Raw genomic sequence first — 19063 nt, forward strand, 5'->3', positions numbered from 1 at the left:
TCAGGCCCGGAGCTTGGTCGATCCGGGTCAAGCTGTCATCGATGTGGCCATCAGTGCACTGAGAAACAGTGGCTCAGCAGGCACGGGGGAACACCTGGGCCGACCTGCAGCGCCAACCCCGCTAAAGTGTTGCAGCATTGCCCCAAAATCGACGGCAAGGAGCGCCACAGCCTCTTTAACTGCGATAGATTTGTGGCGAGTAAAGCTAAGAGACATACATGCTCTGCTGGCGCTATTGGCGCTGCCTGGTGTAAGGAATGACATCAAGAACCAATTTCAGTGCTAGCTAGCTCCGATTATATTCCGGTTCCAAGAATCATTTATACGTTGCGCATCTGTAAAATGTCATCAATTAAGTACCCAAGTGCCTTGATAAATTCGATGGAAATATCATAGTTACTTGCAGGTGGGCTGACTGGCCAGTGATCCACTGCGCCTAGGCCCTTTTCAAGCAACGTGGCGCAGAGAACGACAACTTCTCGATTTCACATTCTGCGCCAATTCTCTCCTGCGACGTCCGACAACACCGCACACATTCACGATGCGGCTCCCATCATTCTACGCGGCCGCTCTGACGGCGGCCGTCGTGGTCTACGCCGAAGAAGCCAGCACGACGGCGCCCGTCCCCGCCTGCACCGCCGTTTCCTCGACCAGCAACGGCGCATTCTTCGACCTGCGCCCCGACGTTGCGCAGCAGGCGGCCGGCAAGGCGGCGCGGCGCTCCATCACCAAGGATTACCACGCGCGTGGGTATGACTACGGCAAAAACTTTACCATCAATATCTGCGCGCCCGTCGTGGCGCCCGTCAAGGACGTGGTCGGCGTGTCCAAGGCCCTCTGGAGTAACGTCAGCGCATACTACACATACAAGGATAAAGTATACTCGATAGGGTACGGCCTATTTTGTGCCCCGGAATCGGCATGCCCCCTGCGTGGCAACTGTACTAACAGTTCCTTTCTTCTCTCACAGCTCCTCCTCGCTTGATCTGCGCAGCCGCGGCCGCAAGTTGGTGCTATCGTACGGCGACGGCTCGCCGTGTGAGCCCACGTCCAACAAGAGTGCGCGCGACCAAAAGCCCGCGACCGGCGACAAGGGCAAGGGCGGCTCGTCCGCGCGGCGCAAGTCGACCGTCATCTCGTTCCTCTGCGACCGCGACTCCGGCAGCTCGCAGGCGGCCTTTTCCTTTGTCGGCACCGACCCCGACGAGTGCGCCTACTTCTTCGAGGCCCGCTCGACGCACGCCTGCGCGCAGGCCGAGCCGCACAAGCGCGGCAACGTCGGCCCGGGGAGCGTCTTTGGCCTCATCTTCGTCATCGCCGTCCTCGTTTACGTCATCGGCGGCGTCTGCTACAATCGCACCGTCGCCCACGCCCGCGGCTGGCGTCAGCTTCCCAACTACAGCCTCTGGGCCGGTATTGGGAGCTTTGTCACTGTGTGTTCCGCCTCCCCCACCAAACCGGGCCTGCTGCCCATCAGTCGTCGCGGGAGCTGACCTTTTTGCTTGTTTCTGCGTCTGCGTCTTGATAGGACATGTTTGTCATCCTAACTTCATCGTGTGCCCGTTTCCTGCCGAGCAGGCGCGGGTACCGGAACGTCAACCAGAGCTTCCACAACAATAGAAACTCGGACGCCGAGAACCGATTGATAGATCAACTCGACGAGGAATGGGACGATTGAACGAGGTTGATGTCAGCGAGTAATGTTTCATGTGCGAGTGTGTTGTTCTGTTGATTGCAACGTATGGCTGAGACCGAAGCCCAGGGCTCAACCAGTGTGATATATTCGTGTATAGAGTTTTGGGCATCTTACCTGGCGTTTTCTTCTTTTGTGTTGGTAGAATATTGTGGCATATTAACGTCCGAACCCGAAAATTTATTATGTCAGCATGTATACACCATGGTGCCTCCTATTCACATTGTCATTTTGCATTCACATCCTTCACTACAGTGAGTGCTCCATACTTGAGGCGCCACCTGCTGATCCTGGCGGCTTCTCCAACGCATAAGATGTGTAGGCAGGCTGGTCGGTGCTATAAGACAGCAACGACGTGTTTGAGACGCGTTTCCCGTTTCGCATGGTAGATTTCTTTATTCGATGAAGAAGCGTGGTCCAAGCGCTTCAACATCTATCCGTAATGCATGGCAAGTGAAGGACCCTGGCGATGCGCAGCACGCGCCAATTTTGCGGGGAATGCAAGTAATTTTGTCATGCAAGGAGCCGCGAGATAGTTTGCTTGTCAGAAAGACTACAAGTTTGCTTCTATCCCATCGGCTAGGGGACGGCGAAAGCGCAATGGAGACTCTTTCACGTAGACAAGCTACAGCTGGTCACTGCCTCAAAGGCGATGCAATGCAATCTGGGCAACCTCTAAGCAACGACCGCTGAGTTATGCGGCAGCGGGAGTTGGGAAGAATGGCTGACCTTGTGGACAACTTGATTACAGTTGGGCTGCACTGGGAGGCCGCGGGCTGGTCTGAGCTGTTGCTGGACTGGCTAGGCGAAGTCTCCATTGATGATTAGGCCCAGGTAACTAACTTGTAGATCTAGATTGGATGACAAGGCATTGGATGTGACTAGGTACTGATACGGTAACTACAACTTATGAATCTCTTGGCTATACCGTTCGGGAAGGGTCGTTCACGGCGCAGTGTTGATCTCAGAGCCAAGTCTCCCAAGCAGGTTCTCAACTGAACTGGTAGACGCCGATGCCTACTACAACCGGAGATTGCCGATCCGGGTGAGTCTCAGAAATCAATCAGGAACTATAACGGCTCCGCAGTCACTTGGGCACGTAATCGAAGCCGGCACGCGAAGATGGCTCGTTTGAAGACGTCAAGGCCGTCATGTGATAGATTCAAATATCGGACCTATTCCCGTAGGCGATGCATCCTACATATCATAGGCACCCTATTCTCCTAATATCCACGTCGTTTAGCAGTGGAATTATCTGGCCCGTCTGAGAATCTTCCCTCCACTTTGTTGCCAGTTGCCAACTGCCGCCAGCTGGCAGCCCCTCACGTCCAAATCAGCTTCACCTTGGCCATACGAACCCCAATTTCTCCTCGCCACTGTTTTTTTCTCACCAATCAGCGGAGACGCGACTCGTGCAATTTGAAGCTAAAGTGAAATAGAAAAAGCGCCATCTCGTTTCGCTAAGCGAATCCCCCTCACCATTCGCGTTCAACCTCCCGATCACGCGGCCAACCGCTGCATCCCACACTTGCACACTTGCATCCTTTTCCCTTTCATTTTCTGCTTGTTGCCGCATATTTCTGCTCCAGCATCATTCTTCTAGATGCCATATTTGAAAGACAATATAGTCTAGGCGGTGACAGCATAGCCAGTATTGGCATCGAAGTCTTTGACGGCCTCCTCCTGCAGCAAAGCTTCACACTCTGCCGTCTTCCAGATGCCCACCGACACGATGCCGTGGGCCCTTGGAGTTGCACCGCGAAGCTGCTCATCAGATGATATATCAATTGCGTCTCCTGTATTTCCTTCGCATCACATGCATACACCCCATAACCATCAGCCTTTCCGTTCCCTGAGAGCCCGTCGCGCACAGAACAACCTGACACTCCCTCTACATCTTCGACGACGCCCTCCAATGGAGAGCGATTCTTGGATGCAGTCCATCTCTGACGTTGAGGTATACTTGCAATTCTTCTTTATCGAAAGCTTTCTAATTTGCGTTTGTAGGTTGAATCCCACTACGGTCGAGGCTTTCTCTATGGCATGCCCAAATTTGACAGAACACCAATCGAACACGACCACTCGTACACTGGCAGTTCAAGCGCTTCCCAGACTACGCAAAGCTCAACTTTGCCTGGAATTATGTACGGCTCGGCTCGGCTTCCTGCCATGGGATCGTCCCCGAGCTATAATGGCTCGGTCTGGCCGACTGAGTCGCATCAGTTGGACTACGGCGGCGTATCCAGCGCACCAATGAGCGCAGTCTGGCCTCAGAGCAACTTTTCACCGTACATACCAGATACAAGTGTGTCTCTTCCAAGCACGCCAGCTCCAATTGGCCTTTATCAGCCACCCTGCCAGGACCACACAGCTCAAATGCCCCATCTCAACACACCTCCCGCCAGTGCCATCTCTCGCGTAAAGATGAGCAGCGACGAGAGCACAGACCAGCCACAGTTAAAGGTCAGCACGGGCTTACACGGCTACTTCAAAGAGAACGGCTCCGTCATTATGAACAAATGGTTCAGCAACACAGCGACGCAGGTTGCTCCGCCGCAACTATACAACGTGCCACCACCCGCGTCCCTGTCACCGCAAGACTCTTTCAACGATGCCTCGTCTGTTGCTTCGGGAAAAAACTTTCGTGCAACACCTTCCCGTTCTCATCCTGCAAGGTCGGACTTTTCGAGCCGCGTTTCTTTCACAAATGCTGCAGACTATTCTTCGCAGTCCCCGCAAGCCAGCTACCCTGCCCGACGGAGACTGCCGAATAACACATCCCCCTCGCCTACTGTGATGAAGGGTCAGAGCACCAGTGGTGTCAGCAGCCATAACTCTCCTCGTGGCGGCGCCTCGGCCGCTCCCAGCATCTACGAGAGCGAAAGCAACTACGCTGCTAGCAGCGCCCAGTCGTCGTCTCAGCCCAGCAGACTGCCATCTCCTATGATATCAGACCACAACAAGAACGCACAAAATTCATTTCTTATTGAAGCCCGTGCCAGTGGCATGTCGTACAAGGAGATCAAAGCCAAAGGAGGCTTCTCAGAGGCGGAATCTACTCTGCGCGGCCGCCATCGTATGCTAACCAAAGAGAAGGAGAGCCGCGTGCGCAAGCCTGAATGGACCGAAACAGATGTGAGCTCAACCAAACCGAAATAACCCCGTTTTATTGCCAAAAGCCATTCGACCTAACCGACCTATTTTTGTTTCTTGTGGTACAGATTGAACTGCTAAAGAAAGCTGTCCGAATCATTACCCGTGGGAGCTTTCGCACGAACAAAATATCTTGGAAGAAAGTCGCAGAGTACATTACCAACAATGGAGGATCCTATTCCTTTGGCTACGCAACATGCCATAACAAGTGGAAAGAGCTGCCCCCGAGCAGACGACGTTGAACGAGGTGGTTCTACATACACCCACCACATGTAGCTGGGGCTTATTTCCATGGGCCGTTTTTTTCTCTCTCTTGTCAGCCACGCACTTTAGTACGTCCACGGGAGGATTTCTTGGTTTTGACTCACTGATTTTTTTTCTACTTTGATTTCTGAAACGCATCGCATCATATTAGCAGGTGTTGGGGGAGGTAATGTACCTCCGACTTGGATCAGGGAGGGCTGAAAGGCAAGTAGACAGCCAGACGAGGAGGTCGATAGGCCAAGTTCACTCGAAAAGTGAAAAGGTATTTTGAGTGTTGGAATGGTGGCCCACGCTGCCCTTTCACCAACAGCACGGGGAGTTTCATTTATCAAAACAAAAAGAGTATTGGATTGGGGAGAATATTAGGCACTGAGAAAATATGAGAACAAAGGAGAAAAAGGAATGTACAATAGGTTGAGCTTGGTTGGTCATGGTGATTTATCGGATTTCGACTTTTTCATCTTTTTCATCTAGCTAGGTGTTTTTTTTTTTTTGCCAGCACATCTACAATTTATTCACATCGTCAATAAAGCGCGGCTCCGAAACGCCCACGCTCCCTAGGATCGTCGTCAGGGCTCGCGGATGCCTACGTAAAGCCTCCCACTCTGCCTCGGTCTTGACCAGCGCCGTGCCGGCCAGCATCGTGCCGTTGAGCGACACCGTGCCAACGGCCGCACCAGTATCGGGGTCGGTTACGGTGCCCCCCTCGGCCAACCTGGGACATAGCACGAGACGGTCCCTCGTCATGGCCATGTTGTAGCTAATGGCCGCCTCGCCGCTCGCGGGGGCGAACTCGTCCTCTCCCCGGACCGCGCGCACCGCCTGCTGATAGAGCCGCAGATAGGCCGCGTACAGGTCCTCCCGCGTGGTGCTGAGCGTGATGTCCTCCGCAAACGTCGTAAACGGCGCCACCGCATCGCGCCGCGCCATCAGCACCCGCCACGCGCTGGCCGCCGGCAGACCCTCCCGCATCGCCCGCACGGGGAGCATCTGGATGTGGCGGTGCGGCTGGCTGGCGCCCGAGTGCGCGCCGCCGTTGAAAAATGCAAATAACGCGCCATCGCCGTCGTTTCCGTCCGACACTCCCTCCTCCTCCTCCTCGCACGCGCGCAGGCACGCAAGTGTGGCGTGCAGGTCGTCGGCCTCGAGCACGTGCGTCTGCGCGCGGTACGCCCGCGTCGCGAGGATGAAGTGCCCCGGCACGACGGCAAACTTGTTGAGCACGAGAAAGTGCGAAGCACCCACGTCGCCGACGAAGAGAGGGCCCGGCGGCGACGTGTACTCAAAGGGGTCAAATGGTTTCGACGGGGCCGCCGCGTCTCGCTTGGGGGACGGCGGCTGGGGCTTGGGCTTGTTGGCGAGGGCGGGGGAGAAGCGCAATTGGAACTATGTATCGGTGTTAGCTGTGAAGGTGTTTTTTTTTTCTTTTGGAGTGTTGGCGGCGGCGGCGGCGGCGTACGGAGAGGGCGCCGACGCGCATGTCCTGCACCTGCGTGGCAAAGTAAAAGAGATCCCCGTCGGCGAGCGCCTTGGCGAAGGCGGCTTTGACGAGCTCGAGAAGCCGAGCCGGCGCTTTGAGAGAAGCCATGCGAGAGAGGTGTTAAGTGAGTATCAAGACCAATGGTTGCGAGGGGTGAGTCTGGTCAGCGATCGGGGTGTGTGAGAATGAGGTTCAAGAGCGTGGTGGGGCGCGTGTGGTGCGAGGGGGATTGTTCACAAGTAAGTGACGAGAAGCTTCAGAAGTTTAGGAAAGGTGTTTAGAGGTTCTTATTTTGAGTGGTTTCTAGTAACGTCTATTCAGTGGAGAGTAGCTGCGCTGATACGAAGCAGCACCCTCGTGTATTAGGTATATCTATCCGTATGCCGACGTTGAGTTCCGGACGCCAGCTGCATGCAGTACAACCCCGTCTCTATTTTCGTCCTGCCTAAATCCCTGGGATCCCGACGACTTGCCGCAGCGCAGGCACGAACCGTGGTACATAGTATACGGCGTAAATCGCCACGAACGCTGTCAACAGTCCAGTCAACTACACAAATGGGTCAGTATTCTCGGCAACCCGCAAGAGAGTGAGAACGGGCGATAATGACCTACCTTTTCAAACCACGTATGAAAGTAAATGGCCGTCATGAGCAGCATCCACAGGTTCAGCGCCAAGACGCCGAGCGCAAACTTGCCCCCGTACCCGAGCACCGTTTCGGCCCGCCTGCTGCCCACCGCGCCGGGCGCCATCTCAGCCTCGACGTTGGCGCCCTTGAGCGCGCCGTCGGGCATGACCACGCAGCGCTCGTCCGCGTACCAGCCGGCCCAGCGCGCGAGCGGCCACAGCACCTCGTGCATCAGCAGGGCAGAGCCGAGCGTCAGCAAGAAGACGTGGCCCGAGATGTCGTGCCCGCCACTCCACCGCCCGCCTGATGCCTTGCACGCGACGGCCGTGAGCACCGCGCCGGCATCCGCCGTGCCCGCCGCGACGTCGAGCTCCGCGAGCTGGCACTGGCCGCCGGTCCAGCGGAAGCCGCGGTCAATCATGGGCGCGCCAAAGCACCACTGCACGACCAGCACCCACCAGGTCGTGACGGCGGCCCAGCGCGCCGCGGCGCGGGCGCGCGCCCCCGGCGAGGCCACGGCCGGGTGCAGGAGCACAAAGGCGAGCAGCGCCGCCGAGGTCCAGCCCCAGCCGCGCTTGACAAAGTAGACATTGAAGAGGTTGCTCTTGCGCGCAAAGTAGTTGGGCGCCTCGCCGCCGTCGGCCGCCCGGTGCGACTGCGACCCCGCGTCGTAGGTGAGCGCCCGCGTCTCGGGCGAGAGTAGCGCGAAGAGCGAGCCGAAGACGAGGAGCGCCGGGAACAGGCCGAGCGCGAGCCGCTCGACGGGCGTCGGGACGAGGGGCGAGGTGCGCGGCGTCGCGGACCGCGTCATGCCGGCACCGGAAGCGGTGGTGGTGGTGGTGGTTGCGGTCGGGGAGTGGGCGGACGCTCGTCCGGCTCGTTGGGTGGCAGGCATTGCGCCCCAGGGATGTATGCGTGTGTTGCTTGGTCTAGTGTGTGTGTTGCTTGGTCTGGTCGCGGGGCGTTGCCGTAGATGGATGGGAGGTTAGAGGAGTGGCATGAGGGAGGTTGGGGCCGGGAGGTAGGAGGTTGGTGGGATGTGCGGAAGCAAAGGTTCTGGGAAAGGCTGGCGATGGCTCCTATGACGTGGCTAGCGCAGATCGACTGTGGCGCGTGCTGGAAGCTTCACTTTACGCCACACCAGATCGCGCATGACCGCATCGTCATTGAGAGAAAGTCTATATTGGAGATCGTCTAATCCATTTCCTCTTACACGTGTATGTATTACTGCGATATTTTTACATCATTTCTAAATTCCGTGGCTTAGCATTGATCGCTCTGGTTGGGACGATTTTCACATTCCAGGTTGTTTTGATGACCGAGTTTTTATTCTATCAGTCTCATGGAAGTGTCTAGCTACCTACTGAGTACCAGGGCATAACCTCACCTCCAAATCCCCAAATCCTGCCCTGCCTCCAGGGCGGGTGAAAACGTCTTGAAAATATGGAACAAAAAGAATTGTAAAAATTGAATCAGTAGAAAAATAACACAAAAAGAGAAAATAATCACCCGCAGCAACGCAGATATCGCACTGATCCTTCTTTTCAGGACTCAAATTTGCTCCCACAAAGCCTTTGCACCAAAATAATGAAAATGGCTTGGGCTTAGACTGTGACGGTTGCAGTTACGTACAGTGTGGTGGTATAGAGTACTGTCGTTTCGAGAACGCCAGAACGAGTAGTCGTAGTAGGCGGCTTGGTGTAGGTGCTTACTGTCGAAGTCGAGGAAGTACGAGTCGAGGTCTTGGAGGACGTGGGCTTGGCGCTGCTGCTAGGCTTGGGCCCGGGTTTGCCTGGGGCACTTTCGCCGCCATTCTATGAGGAGAAAGATGCCAGGGCAGCGCAGAAGTTATTTCTATTGTCCTTGTCCAGAGCGACGGACTGGTCATTAACAGTAACCATGTTGATGCTTGCCTTGGTGGCGAGGCCAAAGATATGAATGTCGGAGTTTTGGATATCAAGAATGTTGTCCTGGCAGTTGTTGCCGTCGACGCACTTCTGGTCGTAGTTATCAAAGAAGCTGTAGAGACCAGCGCCATAGATATAAATGTCGCTGGAATCAACGGCTCGGAGGCCCCAAGTTCTGGCGCACTTAGGACCAGTGCATTTCGAAAAGTCGGGGTCGCTGTATTTGGCGTTGTACGTGAAGGGAACCTTGGCATCAGGGTTGCCTTGCATGTAGGCGGTCTCAGTCTGGATGAGACCCATGTAGACATTCTTAGCCTTGCTGAGCTGGTAGTTGGACAGAACACTGTGCTCAGAAGATGTGCCCCAGAGCCAGGCACCCTTGGTGCTCTCGATGAGAATGCCACGTCCGTTGTAGATGTTGATCTGGTTATGGTCGCCCAAGTCAAGCTCATGGTCGGCAACCCAGTACCAGGTGTTCTCGAGGTAAACGCTAGCCTCAGCAGTAACGTGCATGAGCATAAAAGCACCAATGCACTCAGCCTTGGGCGGAGCAATCTGCTGAGGGCTCTTGGAGCATTTGTCAGACTGAAGCTGGGTTCCAGCGAAGCCGCCGACGCGGAAGTGAACGTCCCAAAGACCCGCGCCTCCCTTGTCTTGGCCAGCGACGTTGAACTCCATTAGGATAGCACCGGGCTGAGGTCCCATGGTGGAGAAGATGATGTCCTGCATCTCAATGGTCCCGACATCCCCGGGATTTCCAACCTGGAAGACGGGCTTGGGGTTTTGTTGGTCCTGGAAGTTGCTATTGCCACCAGCAAAGATGATAGGCCAAATTTCACCGACAATCTTGACGTCTTTGGGGACTTTGACGGTGTTGGTAACAACATAGTTGCCGTGGTCAAAGTAGACGATCTGATCGCTGCCGATGCTGTTGAAGACGGCTTGGATGGCGGCAGTGTCGTCGGAGACCCCGTCGCCCTTCGCGCCCTTGGACTTGACGGAAACAAACTTGGAGGCATCGACGTTGTTGTACTGGGGTTTGGACTTGGTAAAGATATTACCAGCGGAATCAAGAAGCGCGGCGGGCTTAGTAACAGGGCTCTGAGTACCCTGGATGGCGCTGCCAGTGGCACCCTTGTAAGCACGACCTTGCACCCAAGACTGAACCTTGGTGTTGCCGTTGAGGATTGTAGTCTTGGATTGGGGGTTCTGGATAGCCACAGGGCAGTTCTTGCTGAAATCAACATTGTCGACAATCAATGTGCCGCGGGTATCATTCTGGCCAGTGCTGTAGCGAGTGGCAATTCCAACTGGGGTGTTGGAGAAAATGCTGTCTTGGACAAGAACGGCACCGACCTGCTGCTGGTCTTGGCCGTTGCTAGACATGTCCAGACCAATATCACAGCTGTCAATGTTGAGTCCATGGAAGGTCCAGGCCCAGTTCCAGTTCATGTAGATGGCGGTGCGGCATCCGTTGAACGTCAAGTTGCGGGTGGTGAACTGCTGAGCACCCCAGAAAACGCCGAGGTTGCCGCCGTTGAAGGTCAGATCAGACATGAAACCACCGGAGCCGTTTTCAGTAAAGATGCCCTGCTGTTTGTTGTCGCTGCTCTTGTCATTGATCATGTCGAATTGAATGTTCTGAAGAGAAGTAGCCTGGGCAACCTGCCAGTGAATACCGGTTCCAGTACTCTTTGGCTGGCCAGTAAGGTCAATCTTGAAGTTGCGAATCTGTCGGAAAAAGTTGTTTTGGTTGGTGTACCAGTTCGCACCGCCGGGGAGGTAAGGGTCCGAGTCGATGACGGCCATGCCCTCGAAATTGGGGGCCGCCTTGAGAGTAGGAACGTTAATAGCATCACCAACGAGCTGGGTGTAGTAGTATTGAATTATGGGCTTCGAGACGACATAGGTTCCTTGGGGGAAGTAAACCAGAGCGGGAGTAGTGGTGCTGGAGTCGCAACCCTGGCCACAACGGTTACCATCAGAGATGGCGGCATTGATGGCGGCAGTGTCGTCGCTCGTGCCATCACCACGGGCGCCATAGTCCTTGACGTTGCGGAAAACTTTGTAGTTGCCGTTGCTGGGGACGGTTCCCTGTCGCTTGATGCTGGATAGCCACCAATTGGCGTTGGTTCGGGCCTCCAGGGTGTCGACAGATGGCGATGGTGCTGCCGAGACCGGGGAAATGGCACTCAGAGCCAGCAGAGATGCCGTGAAAAGCGAGCCGAGACCCATCGCGATGGATTCGGGGAAGAAAATGCGTCTAGGTCCAAGTATTGCGTCAGTTACTGGAGCAGGGAACAGTAGGGAGCGTGAGCAAGAGAGTGCAGAAGAAAGAAGCCAAGGGTTGCAGAAGATGCAGTGTGTAGTGTTATGTAGGACAATAGGAACTATGGCGGAGGAAACTGTATTTGAGGAGCAGTGAATGGAATGAGCCATGTGGCTGGAGACTCAAACGGAGCAACTTTGCAACCAACTGCCTGCCAGCTGCCAGCTGCCACTTGATCGTTGACAACTGCCAGTCCAAGGATGGTGGGGCAGGAAGTCATCGGTCCATTTTCTCTCCTTCACGAGACTTTCCAGCGACGCTATAATGGCCGACTCAAAGACAACTAGTCAAAGACCATGGTGGATTTCTACCTTCTGTTCCGGGGCGCTTGCCATCACGGTGTGTCAGGTGGTTGCACAGCGTCTTACACGGGTGATGTTGATCCTGCACGACTGGTGTTGGGGAGCAAACTTACAGCTGCTTTGTCGGCGTAGAATATGTACACGAGAGGTTCTACCTGCTGCACAGGCGGCTAGGAGCAAAGAAGCAAAGGAATGTGAGGAACGGCAGTGCTGGCGTTGCCAAGAGTACAAACGTCGCCAATCGTCAAAGACAGTTCGGGCAGGGCGAAAGAGGCACGACTACCGAATCTCGACAAGCATCGATGAGACGCGGGAACCCGCCCATTATAAGCTACGGTCGAACTGGGCGAGCTCCGTCGGCATGCAAAATGCAAAATCTGGGCGTCCGGCAAGGTCGGTGCATGACAGCCACATATTGAGAAAACGGAGCCCCACACCAGCGGCCACACCCTTGCGGGCCTACCGATGCTCGACAGGTACCGAACCCATCAATTGGTCCAATACACCAAGTCCTTGGTTTCAGATGCGTCATTTGCCCTTTTCAGGGATGTCACGACGATAAATAGTAATACCTTGGTTTCAGATGCTGGGTCGCGCATATTGCCTCTCACACATGAGCTCCGACCAGCGCCGTGTCCATGCGGCGGCAGTACCAAATATCCGTATATACGCAGGAAACGAACTCCGGCCTCATTTCTCGCCTCTCTCACCCAACACACCTCGGAGACGTCACGAAACCCCTGGCGCAAAGACTACTCGGTGGAAATTAGTTTGATCCGCCACTATTACCATGTCTCGGACCACTCCCTACTAACTTGTTAACGATACTCCCCGAGGACGACTCATGATACTAACAGCATCATCATGCACGGCACTTGACAGACGAATTGATACAGCGCCTTTTGCCATGCACAGAAATCTGGCCCCTTCTCCCTAATGCCATCCACCATCAAAATCACGCCGGAGCAGCGCCGAACACTAGGTGGATGGAGTTCTTGGCTTTTGCCTTTTGCCCAAGTAGGTTCCCATTCTGTGGGGGGTTCTTCGGCCTCGTGCGTACGGAGCACAGAGAGCCAATCCACGCACGGAAACCACGCCGAGCTGACACCAGTTGACACACAGCGCCTCCTTGGCTAGTTAGTTATTAACTAGTTAGAGCTGTTTCACCCACGCCCTCAGCCCCTTTACCAGTTAATCGTTTGGAAGCAAGTTGAGTCGTGCCTATTTGAAACTAGGAAGAGTACTGATGTGTTTGGAAACAGTAACCCGATGGCCACTCAACAGGACAACCGGGCGCCGTAGCAATTTGTTTCACGCGGAAAAATTCCTACCTTGGGTGTTATTAGCCTCCAGAAGGTACAGAGTATTACGCGACATCATAGAGTGTCTCGTTTCTGTGGACTTCAAAGCTTATTGCGGCAGCTAGGCAGCCTCTCCCCAGGTCACATTCCTTCAGCTGAAGACAACGCCGATCGAAATTGTACGTGGCCGCGAACTTTTAAAATGCAACATTGCAGAGGTCTAGTATTGCCAACGGTCCTTGGTCATAATTCTGGAACTCTTTTTTTTTTACAGGTATTTTCTCGCGCCGGCGCATGCTGATCCTACACCATGCAGTTGGAGCTGAACTCAGTGTTTTCCAGCCTTCCAAACTGTGCAGCTGCTTAACCTCTAATAACTAGTGGCCGACAAGAAGTTTAGTTTAGCACCACGCCAGATCACCCGACAAACCAGATCCACAACTTGCAGAAACTAGATCGATGTTCCTCTCTATGTGCATTTGAGAATCGCAAGACTCGTTCGTTCAGTGAGACGCAAATGCCCGATGAGCACTTCGAGTAGGTCTCAGGGCAATAACTCGGGCTTCTTGGAGGACAGTTCAGAAATGCAACACTATTACTACGCGTGTCGTCACATTGCACGCGACCAGGTACACCTAATAAATCGAGCCGCACTCAATACAGGAAGTGAGCGCGCGCCACCACTCGGGTTTTACTTTACGCGCTCAGCGGCTTCTGTGCCACAACAGTTTGTTGTACCTATTGTATGACGAATAGAAAAAGGTAAATTACAAAGGGGGGGATGCATTGCTAGCTCTACCCCTCAAAGCGAACCGACTTCACCGAAGTGGTGCCCTTTTCTTTGCTCGATTCCTCACTAGTCATACTAAGTTCCGGAGCACATGAGGATTAACACAAGTGCAACCGTGTTACAGATGTTCGGAGCATATCTGTTATTATGGACTCATAAGCGACCCTTGCATACGACCGGGCAGCACAAGGCTTGCAACCATCAACTCCTCCACTATAAGATGGATGGAACAATATGCAGAAAATGGACAACATTCGATCACATGAATAGATTTCCAGTCTGCCCGCACCCCTTCCGCCGGTGGATAAACCGGTGTCTTCTCGGTCCTGCTTAGGCTTGGGGTTCTCAGCTCCGTAGCTAGACAGCCCGAGAGGCGATCGATGGGAGAGAAGAAACACTCGGCCAGCAACACGGCCAATACAGCGAAAGAATTTGCCACTGAACACAGCAAAGGAAGCGAAGGGAACTTGGAATAAAACACATGAACTTACCGAAATAGGAAGGCAGCCACAGCGAAACTATAGTACAGTCGGATACATGCTGTTTATGGGCACATCTCCGTCCACGACCCGGCCCGAATTCCATTTTTCGAGGATCACTATTTGATCTTCTAGCTGTTTCTTCTTTGTTCAGGTTCCCCAATGTCGCCTATCGCCCAACACGTGGTGCGCGATTAGGTCACCGTCATCGTTGGGGATGCTTGGGCAGTGTGGGTGTCGATGGATGGGTCGATTCACAGCTGATGGAGCGCATCACATGCCCAAACCGTGCCGCGGAATGTCGGTTCTCGCGACTCGACTGAGGTGACATGCAAGGGCGCCGAGCACAAGTTTACTGTGCGCAGCCGCGTCCGTGATTGCGCCGTGTCTTATGTGTGCCGTCCTCAACCACGGCTGGTGCCTGCCCACGCTTGTTTGGGCGGTTTGCTACCAGTCCCGTTTGTGGTGCACTCGCAAGCATCCCCTCGGGGAAATGTTGACTTCCCTTGAGCAGAGCACAGTCTTTGCATCTCGTATCATGTTCACGAAATGGGGTCACGCGTTTGATAATTGATGTCTGTTCTTTCATGTACATGGGGCCACTCCTTAGAGTAGAAACAAGGACCGCTCAAGCGGCGCTGGGTCTCGAAACCAATGCACAGACGTCAATTCAATCAGAAACGCGACAAGAAACAAAAAACGCTACAAGTTGCAATCCCAAAAGAGCAGTCTATCGAATATGTTCAACAAAAAGAGATAGGAAATGAAGAAAAAAAACACTGCGCGCTAGTATATGTATGTGATGGTGTATCTGTCCCGAAGGTTCTCTAATAAAGTCAAGGAAAAACGCCAGTCCTGAGCAAAGGGATGTTATATATGTGCAAGGGTAGCAAGTACCCTGAATCAAAAGAATCCTGTGCCGTCGTTTCGCGACGGTGGTCGCGGCGAGTTTCCCTCGCCCGCACTCTCGAGCATCTCGATGCCGTCGATGCCAGCGCCGAAATCCATGACGAGGATCTTGGGGGCCTGCCCAGTGCTGACGATGCGGCGGTAGTCGCTCTTGGCGGAGAGGACCCAGCTGGCGTGCCAGCGGGGAAAGTCGAGGAGCTGGCGGCCGTCGCGGATGTCCCAGACCTTGATGTCGGTGTCGTAGCTGGCGGAGACGAGGCGGCCGCTGACCGAGTCAATGTGGAGGCTGCGGACGAGGTTTTCGTGGGCGGCGCGGACCTCGACGAGGCAGGCGCCCGTGTGGGCGTCCCAGACGCGGATCATCTTGTCGTTGCCGGCCGAGGCGACGAGGCGGCCGTCCTCGGAGAATTGCGAGCACGCGAGACCCTTAGTGTGGCCGGCAAACTCGCGCACGGTGCGGCCGGTGGACAGGTCCCAGAGCTTGACGAGGAGGTCGCCGGAGCACGAGACGACGGTCGAGCCGCGCATCTGGACGGCGTTGACGGGCCCGCCGTGGCCGCGCAGCTGGCGCAGGAGGCGGCCAGTGGCGCGTTCCCAGACACAGATGGTCATGTCCTTGGAGCAGGTGACAATGTGGACGGCATCAAAGACGAGGTCGAGCACGGCGGCCGTGTGGTGCTCGAGGCGCCGCACGGGGCGATAGCCGTTGCGGATGTCGTGGATAATGGCCGTGGCGTCGGATGAGCCAGTGACGAGGATGTCGTCGTCGTACTGCAGGCACAGGATCGAGGCCCTATGGTGGACGTCGAAGGCGGCGACGGCGGGCACCGACACAGCTATGCGCTCGTCGTCAGGCCCCGAAGCAAAGTGTGTCGGCGTGCTGACATTGCCAAAGAGTAGCGCGCGGGCGTGCACCACATCGGGCGGGCCGATGACAAGGAGGCACTTGAAGGTGTGCATGTCCCAGATGCGAATCGTCTTGTCGCGCGAGCCCGAGATGATTTTGCGCTCGTCAAACTGCAGGCAGTAGACGCTGTCGGTGTGCCCGCTGAGGTAGACGGGGCGCGCGCGGCCCTCCTCCCAGTGCCGACTCAGCTGTTGCCGCATGCGGTAGGCGCGCTTCCAATTGTTACCGGGAACCGACTGGGGGATGCCGTGGCCTGTTCCGGGTTGCACGGGGCTGCTGGTGGCGTATGTCTGTCCCATCTCACGGAAAAAGGACTCGCGCCAGATGTGCTGGTTGCGGATCACCTCGGCCCATCGCTGGCTGACGGTGCTCAGCCCGGCGAGCGCAGTGGCGTCGAGCTTGGCGAGGATCTGAATGGCCAGCTCGGCGGGCAGCGCGTCGATGAAGTCGACACGGCGAATGTTGGGCGTCTCTGGTCCCGTCACCTCAGCCGCCTCGGCGTCGGCATCAGAGTCGGTATTGGTACCGGTGAGCACGATGCCGATGCCGCTCTCGCGGTCGTTGCCGTCGTCGCTGGTCGAATTGTGAAGCCAGTGGTTGCGCGCAAAGAACTCGTTTTGCATGGCGGCGGAGGCCTTGGCGGCGGCGCCGCTGTGCTCGGGGATGTAGGGAGGAGCGTCGCCGAGGGCGGGGACGGGCAGATCGCCGGGAGGAGCTGCTGCGGCTGGCCGATGCGGCAGGGCGCCAGCCTGGTAGGAAGTGTCGAGGCCGTAGACGGAGCGGGTGTGGCGGAACCCGGTGGCCTGGCGCAGCCTATGCCAGGTCGAGTTGGCTGTGTAGGGTCTCGGGTCGGTGTGGTGGCGGCTTTGTTGCTCGTAGATGGGCTCCTCATTCAGAAGCAATGGACGGTGATGCACCATGCCTCTAATGGAGTGCGACGCACGCCGAAACATGCCTCTGAGGGTGCCGGTCGTACCGTGGCGTCTGTTGTTGGGGTGCTGTTCGCTGATGTCGTCGATGGCATGTTCGCTCAAGTTATTGTCGTCGTCGGGAGCGAACAAGGCGCTCCGCGGACGGCGCCATGACAGGGCGGGCAGGGAGACGCTGAGGCTTCGCATGCGCTGATCATGGGACCCGGAGGGGTGAGCACCTGAATGTCGGCGCGGGGGCGACAACTCGGCCACAGGCTGTGGGCCGGCCGCAGCAGAAAATATCTCTTGCTGGAGGGCAGTCCAGTCAAAACTGCCAGCCGGCTTGGCGGGTGTGATGCCACTCATATTAATTTAGACGGTGCACGAGACAGGCTGCGCTGGTAGATGTTGGAGAGGAAGAGGTGCGCCCGGCAAGTGGTACAGTCGAGTACTGAAGAAGGGTTGAATAGGCGCGGGCACGGTCGCAAGAGCGAGGTCGTAGTCGAGAATGAGCGTCAAAGCCTCGATCGGGAAGCAAGTGAATGCTTTGTGAGCGGCGGGCTAAAGTGAACCAAATCTGGAACAGAGTAGACGGACGGGCTGGACTTGATACAGGGACGAGCAAACGGAGAAGAGAGGTAAGTAGAGTGCAAGGCAGCACGATGCATACAAAGAAGAAGGCGAAAAGACTGGTTGCGTATACTCTGTGAAGTGTCGTTTGATAACAAGGGCCAGGAAAAGAAGAAACGAAAGAAAGGGAGGAGAAAAGAGGACGAGGAAAGGGAGAGGTTGAGAATGAGATTGAGGCGACGACGATCTACCTAGGTAGGTAGTTGGAAGAAAAAGCAGCGATGACAATAAACAATGCGCAGGCAGGTCTGACCGTATTAGCAAGCTAATAAAAGTTGTCACTCTAACAGGTATTAGTGGATAATTCTCAGTGGACTCTGCGCATAGTTTAGGGGTCTCCAGGGGGCTCGGTCGTCTTTTTTTAGGTTTCTGAGCCTCTGAGACGTGCTGTACTAGTTTTGTAAGGTACCTAAAACCACTACGACAGGGAAGTACCTACCTACTACTAAGGTACAAGGTAGGTACCTACCTCCTTATAAAGGTTCTCTCCGCAACTGGCCGAGCCCCGTGTGGAGTCGACTTTTCCTAGCGCCTGCAACGACTCAACACGTAGGTGCCATAGGTAGTTAGGTACACACTACTGTATGTGGCGAGGCAGCTTTTTTTTCTCGAGTATCGACTAAAAGTATTCATTTGTATCCTGCTGTTTTTATGGCTTCCCCATATCCTATTGATTTTCAAAGGCTGTCTTCGGCTTTTGCCTGAAAAGGGGACACCAAGGCCTTTACCCCAGAGTCGCGTACAGATGCAGACAGACAGGGTGATACAATGGCGTCAATGGCACTGCAGAGTGGCGTTCTCCCACAATCAATTCGGAACTAAACCCGAGGGGTTGCAAGTCTTGAGAATACATAACTAACTAGTTACCAGTTTAACTAGAAGAGCCTCGAAAAATTCGTATACCGTCGCTGACCGCCTACACGCGTCACCAACGAGGCCAAGAAACATCCAGCCCAATCTTGCCGGGCGCTGAGCCACGCAGCGCCGAATCGGCAACAAATGAATCGCCACAATAAATTACTCCATTTGTAGGAACCTGGGAGTTCGCGACGTCCGTTTCCCAAAAGTCTGCCCTTTTTCGTCTTGTTGGTATCGTTCTAGAAGCAGCAACAAGCGCGAACCCAGTCTTTCGCCCAAGCCGGATCCCTACATCCTCATCTGGTTAGATCTTGCTAGGCTCCAAGTTTTCATCCAGCGGCGACACCGATCTTTTCGGTGGGGAGAACACCTCTGACCGGCTGCATCGAGGCCTCTGTAGTTATTCAGCAACAACTGCAGGGATGGAGATGGAAGACGCTACTGGAAATGTGTTCAAAAAGTCAAAAAATGGCCTTTATAGGTAGTCATGCCTTGTCCACATGCTCGGTATGGCCTACTGCATG

The 19063-nt window shown here is 55.2% G+C and overlaps 7 protein-coding genes across 7 annotated transcripts; 3 read left to right on the top strand and 4 right to left on the bottom strand.

Moving 5' to 3' along the window:
* Window positions 1-541: 541 nt before the first annotated feature.
* On the top strand, window positions 542-1678 carry CCM_02752 (vacuolar sorting receptor (Mrl1), putative; the record flags this gene model as incomplete). Its single annotated transcript, XM_006667904.1, has 3 exons — window positions 542-891; window positions 971-1433; window positions 1529-1678. 3 exons carry the CDS (start codon window positions 542-544, stop codon window positions 1676-1678), a joined length of 963 nt encoding a protein of 320 aa, XP_006667967.1.
* Window positions 1679-3425: 1747 nt separating this feature from the next.
* On the top strand, window positions 3426-4852 carry CCM_02753 (uncharacterized protein; the record flags this gene model as incomplete). The annotated part of the gene is made up of 2 exons (XM_006667905.1): window positions 3426-3491; window positions 3701-4852. 2 exons carry the CDS (start codon window positions 3426-3428, stop codon window positions 4850-4852), a joined length of 1218 nt encoding a protein of 405 aa, XP_006667968.1.
* Window positions 4853-5614: 762 nt separating this feature from the next.
* CCM_02754 (bis(5'-nucleosyl)-tetraphosphatase, putative) lies at window positions 5615-6698 on the bottom strand (the record flags this gene model as incomplete). The annotated part of the gene is made up of 2 exons (XM_006667906.1): window positions 5615-6496; window positions 6570-6698. The coding sequence occupies 2 exons, from the start codon at window positions 6696-6698 to the stop codon at window positions 5615-5617; spliced, it is 1011 nt and encodes a 336-aa protein (XP_006667969.1).
* Window positions 6699-7035: 337 nt separating this feature from the next.
* Window positions 7036-8111, bottom strand: CCM_02755 (alpha-galactosidase; the record flags this gene model as incomplete). Its single annotated transcript, XM_006667907.1, has 2 exons — window positions 7036-7137; window positions 7203-8111. The coding sequence occupies 2 exons, from the start codon at window positions 8109-8111 to the stop codon at window positions 7036-7038; spliced, it is 1011 nt and encodes a 336-aa protein (XP_006667970.1).
* A 919-nt stretch (window positions 8112-9030) lies between these two features.
* On the bottom strand, window positions 9031-11358 carry CCM_02756 (glucan 1,3-beta-glucosidase; the record flags this gene model as incomplete). Its single annotated transcript, XM_006667908.1, has 1 exon — window positions 9031-11358. One exon carries the CDS (start codon window positions 11356-11358, stop codon window positions 9031-9033), a length of 2328 nt encoding a protein of 775 aa, XP_006667971.1.
* A 2007-nt stretch (window positions 11359-13365) lies between these two features.
* Window positions 13366-13596, top strand: CCM_02757 (uncharacterized protein; the record flags this gene model as incomplete). The annotated part of the gene is made up of 2 exons (XM_006667909.1): window positions 13366-13386; window positions 13456-13596. 2 exons carry the CDS (start codon window positions 13366-13368, stop codon window positions 13594-13596), a joined length of 162 nt encoding a protein of 53 aa, XP_006667972.1.
* A 1631-nt stretch (window positions 13597-15227) lies between these two features.
* CCM_02758 (F-box and WD40 domain protein, putative) lies at window positions 15228-17417 on the bottom strand (the record flags this gene model as incomplete). Its single annotated transcript, XM_006667910.1, has 1 exon — window positions 15228-17417. One exon carries the CDS (start codon window positions 17415-17417, stop codon window positions 15228-15230), a length of 2190 nt encoding a protein of 729 aa, XP_006667973.1.
* Window positions 17418-19063: the final 1646 nt, after the last annotated feature.

The sequence above is a fragment of the Cordyceps militaris genome, assembly GCF_000225605.1.
Source record: "Cordyceps militaris CM01 unplaced genomic scaffold CCM_S00002, whole genome shotgun sequence".
Lineage (NCBI taxonomy): Eukaryota > Fungi > Ascomycota > Sordariomycetes > Hypocreales > Cordycipitaceae > Cordyceps > Cordyceps militaris.